This window comes from Berghia stephanieae, chromosome 12 (assembly GCF_034508935.2).
Source record: "Berghia stephanieae isolate SIO BIC M18660-M18661 chromosome 12, UCSD_Bste_1.3, whole genome shotgun sequence".
Lineage (NCBI taxonomy): Eukaryota > Metazoa > Mollusca > Gastropoda > Nudibranchia > Aeolidiidae > Berghia > Berghia stephanieae.
Window position 1 is genome coordinate 6,983,224 of NC_088371.1, and position 6,336 is coordinate 6,989,559.

General features: G+C 33.5%; 1 protein-coding gene across 13 annotated transcripts; it reads left to right on the forward strand.

Annotated features, from left to right (window-relative positions):
• Nucleotides 1-1,095: 1,095 nt before the first annotated feature.
• On the forward strand, nt 1,096-6,336 carry LOC144958266 (uncharacterized). 13 transcript variants are annotated; one of them, XM_078890117.1, is made up of 3 exons: nt 1,096-1,160; nt 2,798-2,864; nt 5,107-6,336. In XM_078890117.1, the coding sequence occupies exon 3, from the start codon at nt 5,132-5,134 to the stop codon at nt 6,257-6,259; it is 1,128 nt and encodes a 375-aa protein (XP_078746243.1). In that variant the 5' UTR covers nt 1,096-1,160; nt 2,798-2,864; nt 5,107-5,131; the 3' UTR covers nt 6,260-6,336. The 13 variants fall into 13 exon arrangements, 12 of the variants coding, with proteins under 12 accessions (XP_078746243.1, XP_078746246.1, XP_078746241.1 ...); XM_078890120.1 differs by having other exon boundaries at nt 1,126-1,160; nt 5,085-6,336; XM_078890115.1 differs by lacking the exon at nt 1,096-1,160 and adding an exon at nt 1,187-1,488.

A 6,336-nucleotide genomic window follows, 5' to 3' on the forward strand; every position in this document is an offset into this window, starting at 1 on the left:
GCACAAACTTGGTACTTGAAGAAGAAGAAGAATTTCACACATGTTTCTTTAAATTTTGTGACGTACAATAATTATATAACAGTAAAGTTGGTGCCCCAAACGTAAACAATAACAAGTTGCTAGTGATTTCCGTTAGGGACCGGAATAATTTACGCACAATATAGGTCTCCCAATTTTGTAGTTTGAGTTGTAGGCAATACACTTTCAGTATTGAAAATATGTTTACATAAAATCTAACAGTTGCAGAAATAATAATATAAGACTAAATTATTATGAAAATCAGGCTCCGAATAATTCTCGTTTTGTTCATACCAGCGCAATAATTTGCTCTGGTCTAAAAATAGATAGACGTAACTTTTGATAAATTTTACCTTTTGTTCCATAAAATATCCATATCTAGACATTATTTGATGCATGATCGAGTATTTATGAATATGTGTTTCTTTTGCCACCTAACAGCCAAATTTTAAAGGTTATTTTCTTTCTATTATTTACATTGGAACGTGAGCTGTCAAGACAGGAACATGTGGTTTGCCATGTGCTTCTCGACCTTTGTTTACGTTTGGGGCACCAACTTTACTGTTCTATAGAAGCGACAATCAAGATCGATTTTAAAATGTGAAACACAAAATTGATCCAACTGGATGACATGCCACAAGCTATTAGAGTTGTCTTCTACTTATTTTCATGGGTTACTTTAATAAGATAATATGAGAGATGATTTTATAAATCTTTGATCGATTTTTAAATTACAGCTAAAACATTGTTGGAATCTTTTTTTCCCAACGATTTAAGATCGATATCAACTTTTCCTGATGTTTTATTTTGAACGCAACTTTTTTGTGCAAATAGCCTATAGTAATGGCAACAATTCAAAATTGATATTATCTACATTTCAATTTTCTTGGATTGAAACCACAGTACTAGAAGTACTTACGTCAAAGTTATGTAATTATCAGTTACCAACTTAAGGCATAAGCACTTTAATTCAATCACTTATTTTTTAAAAAATGATAAACGTAATTTAAGTCTCATGTTACTTTTAAGTAGTTTTACCCCGTGGGTTTTTAATTTACCGTACTTAAACCCGAGAATTTTTAATGTAACTGAAAATGATAGAGAATTGGATAATCAAATTAGACCAAAGGAGATAGATATAAGTTTGTTAACTATACTGATCCCATTTGCTTACTGTTTTAAAGACTATATGTGACCCCTCGTCTCAAAACTGTATTAAGTCGGGATGATTAAAATGCTTAAAATGGAATTTGTAGCCAGAAATATCATGTTTAAGTTAAGTTTATATGCTTTATAGAGTAGAAGGAATATCATATTTTATTGTGGTAAATACCAACGTTACATATTTTTGACCAGTTTAACTATAATTTGACTTTTTAACATCTGGTCCATCCCGACATAATACCGTTTTGAGACGTTGGGTCAAATATAACAAATAAACTGATTGCGGCTGGTTTAGAACCTTTTGTAGTAAGAATTTGTTTGTTATTGTTTCTTAAAATATTCTCTTCCGAAGAAATTATAATTTCTTAACACAAGTCAAAGTTGTAGTCATCTGCTAGAATATGTTGACTGGAAAAGCTAATGGACGAAATTGAAATAACAGTTTATCTTTTAAAAAGAACAAAATACCAAAAACGGAACGTTTCAGGCTCAAAGTCTTTCTTCAGCCAGTAACAAAAACATTAACAATATTATTTCATTACCAGAAATGCAGACAGAACGGCAAAACGTATGTGCATGTCTTGTTGCCAAGTACGATCTCGAAATGTAAACAATGTAAAAGCGTGAAACTGGTAACGATACAAATGTGTGGAATAGAGTGTGGATTAAATTTTGATGTCTCAATAGACAGCCTATTTTAATTTTTTTAAAAAGAGATACCGATGTTGTTTGTAGTTTTTATGATCGTAGTTTGAAATGCCTTTCCCAAAGAATGTCATTCTTTTACCAATACCTGCACACACTTTATCTAAAAGTTATAAAACTATTTTTCACAGATTCATATACAATAATTTGCAAACGTTTCTTAAATGAAGAATAATTCCATTCTCCATTCATTCAAACCGTTATTTGGAGTATATGATGAGGCGAATTCATAAATCCGTAACCTTTGGATTCGTATCGATATATGATAATTTCCACTATATACAGTAGTATAAAATCTAGAAATAATAATAATGATGTACATTTAGTATAGCACTCTATGCATTAGCCAATCAGAGTGCTTACAATTTTAAAAACTACCAATTCTTTAAATGATAATAAAATCGTACAGAACAACATACGTAGCATGACTCAGATTACATGATCATAAAAAAAAAAAAACAAACAAAAAAAAAACATATGACTAAACGTAATTATTTTTTTTTAAATGATCGTTTTAAGATGCGTTTGAAATGTTTCCATTGTTTGCTTCCCTTTGATCTGCCTTGGCAGATTATTTCATGGGCCAAACAATTCGAAAGCGCGATCACAGAAATGGTAAAGAATTTGACTTATTTTTAACAAGGGGGGGGGGGGGGGGGGGGGGGGAGTCGAAGGCCAATTAAGCATTATCAAACACTGGTCGAGATTTTATATTGGAAATCGTCCTTCAATGGTAAGAGGGAGTTACGTGGTGTTTTTCTTCTCATCAATGCAATTCTAGCAGCTGAATTTTGCAAGACTTTAGCTTTTTGAGCATCTCGTCATGCAGACTAGAGAGAAGTATGTTACATAAGTCCATTTTAGACAGTACTAGAGAAATCATGAGCTGTTTTGTAACGTTAATTTTCAGATTGTTCCGAATTGATTCTAAATTTGACAGATTATTGGAAATCTTCCAATGGATCATTCAACTGAAGGTGAGAAAGGAGCAGTTTTAGAACCGGTTTCTTTAAAAACTTACATAAATCTTTTGTTTAGACTAATTCGTCACTTCGTACATGTCTTATGATATGTGTATCAATTTGTTTGAATCATGAAGATGGGATTGGATCTCTCGGATATTGAGTCTACTAATCGTGCTAAAAATAGAACGAAGATCCACGTCACTCAGGTCTTTGTTATTGTTTTTTGACATCCCTGGATATGAATAATTCTCATTTAACTGTATTAACCAGACTATAAAAGTTCAATGTTACATACACAGAGTTTGTTGTGTTGGTCCGTTACATTTCCGGGTGGAAATGTGAGTTTCTTATCCAAATGCATAGTTGTCCTTGGAAAAGGCTCTTTGCTCACATTCTCTCATCGTACTTATGTGTAAAATGGGTAACTGGCCGTTAACAGCCTGGCCTCTGTCGGAGTATATTGTAATATCGCCTAACAGACGTCATGTCTCTTTCTACATGTTACGTATGGCTGTTGGCCAGGGAGCCTTTGTAAAGCACTTTGAGCACGTTTAGTGGATATTGCGGATATAAAAGCTCAAATTTTAAGCGCTTTGAGGTGCAATTATTATTATTATTATTATTATTATTATTATTATTATTATTATTATTATTATTATTATTATTATTGTTGTTGTTGTTGTGAGCCCATTCAAGAAGATCATGTTGTGGGCAGCTGTTAAAAAAGTCCCCCCCCCCCCCCCCTCCCCCATCACGTATTTTACAAAACAAAGTTTGAACAGAACTTTTGAAACACAATATATATATATATATATATATATATATATATATATATATATATATATATATATATATATATATATATATATATATTGTCATAGGGTTAAGGCCCTTTGTAAACCCACATTTCAAAGCGTTATAATGTCGGTCGAACTAGGTAATGTACTCGCTGGGTTCTACGGACGCCAAAAAACGGGCATAATCCGAGTTGGCGATTCTCATACAAGGTAACCAATATATTATGTCACCCATCACTAGAGTGTCGTATAGAGCAGTAAAATTAGGAGCCCCAAACGTAAACAAAGGTCTAGAAGCACATGGCAAACCACATGTTCCCGTCTTGACAGCTCACGTTCCAATGTAAATAATAGAAAAAAAATAACCTTTAAAATTTGGCTGTTAGGTGGCAAAAGAAACACATATTCATAAATACTCGATCATGCATCAAATAATGTCTAGATATTGATATTTTATGGAACAAAAGGTAAAATTTATCAAAAGTTACAGTCTATCTATTTTTAGACCAGAGCAAATTATTGCGCTGGTGTGAACAAAACGAGAATTATTCGGAGCCTGATTTTCATAATAATTTAGCCTTATATTATTATTTCTGCAACTGTTAGAATTTATGTAAACATATTTTCAATACTGAAAGTGTATTGCCTACAACTCAAACTACAAAATTGGGAGACCTATATTGTGCGTAAATTATTCCGGTCCCTAACGGAAATCACTAGCAACTTGTTATTGTTTACGTTTGGGGCAAGCTAAGAATATGAACATCGGGGATGATCTCTATTCGATATTGTAGAGAATAAAGAGATTTTTTGACACTTCAAACAACTCAAAGTACTCAAATATTTCCCTTTTAACTGTTAATTTAATTTCAAACATCCAATTCACTATAACATAATATTATATGTTACAGTGAATGACATAATCAGTCGGATGGTGAGAAGGGGTGAACTGAGATATTTCCAAGTTTAGTTAGAAGGTCAATGTTTTATCAAAAATGAGTTCTTGTCATAAATGATTAAATCAACCCTTTTTGCACATCTTCGGGAATTATCAAAGCTTAATTTCACTTCTAAATATTTTTTTTACAGCTAGACGAGTTGAAAAATGATGAAATTTGAGAAAAGTTGCTGGATACCTTTCCAATACATCTGACCATAACTTCATGAAGAGTCTCCCGATTTACTTCGAATAAAGATTAAAAAGTGCTGGGGAGCACATTCTTTCAGAACATGCAAAAAAAAAAAAAAATGCAAATCCAAAATTTTCACCTTCCGACTGACTATGTCATGCACTGACACATAGATTCTCAGACGATGGTACTCATTTAATTTTTCGTGTCCTAGCCCGTACTTAATAATCTGTCAACCGTCCTAATTGTTTCACATAAATATACGAGTATTTGACGCATAATATTAACATGGTTTTCATTACCAGAATCTGTGTTCATTATTTATAGATTGGGCAATCTTTAAACATTCACAATGTCGTGTTCTCATCATGGATTAGTCAACTCAGACTGTAACCACAACACGAGTAGTAACAACTCAGTCGTGGAAATTCAAGTCGATTCCTTCCCACCTGTCATTTCCGACAACATGGTGTGGTGGCTCCGAATTATACTTGACAGCTCCTTGACTCAAGCCGTTTCAGTGTTTGGCGTAATAGCAAATCTCATAAATGGGATTATCTTTATCAAGTTGGGTGTAAAAGATCCAATGAACGTGAGTCTTTTAGGATTGTCAATAGCTGATTTCTTTGGTTGCATTACACTCATTTGGAAAAATTTCTGTCAATTTACCCCTTTCGCGGAGTTAGATCTTCCCTTTGAACAAATGGGTATGGCTTACCTATATGGCACATGGCCGCACACGTACTTTTCTAACATAACGAAATGCATTACAGCCTTCATTACCCTGGAACGTTGTCTGTGTGTCACCTACCCGTTAAAAGTAAAAGACCTCGTCAGAACAAAAAGTGTGGCCATTGTCATAGTGTTCTTCTATGTGTTGAACATCGCTATCATCTCCCCCATTTATATGATTTCCTACTCTGGTTGGGTCTTTATTCCCGAGAGGAACAAAACACTGTATTCTTTGATATTCAGGGAAAACAGAGCCGAAGTAATAAAAATTAGCTATCCATTTATTGGATTCGTTATTCCGTTCCCAGCCTTCGGCATAAGCATTATATCAACAGTTATACTCGTTCGTCACCTAAAAAAGAATTCAAAATGGAGACATTCGGTAACACGGGCATCGGGAAAAATTCCACCCTCTTCGTTATCGCCTTCATCTGCACCATCGTCACAGAATCAGATGTCATCACGTGACAGAAAAGTAGCCAAGATGGTCATCATGATTTCAACAATATTTATTGTCACGTTTTTTCCAACTGCAGTTGGAATGGCCATGTTGATGATTTACCCAGAGATAAGAGTAGGCAACTCTCAAGAAAATATAACTTTTATTAATTATTTTTTCTTTTTCTTTCTAGAAACAACTAACTCGTCGGTCAATATTTTCATATATTACCACATGAGCTCCAACTACAAATCCATGTTTACAACTGTTTTCAATTTTTGTATCAGGAATAAAGAAGTCCCACAGTAAGCTTTTTTAGATCCAGATACCATATTATTTCTTCACCTCAATAAAGTACATGACTAAATTATAAGTGTCATATTTTT

What these genes read in the sequence shown, in the direction of transcription:
- LOC144958266 (XM_078890117.1), top strand. Translation starts at nt 5,132, where the DNA reads ATGTCGTGTTCTCATCATGGATTAGTCAACTCAGACTGTAACCACAAC.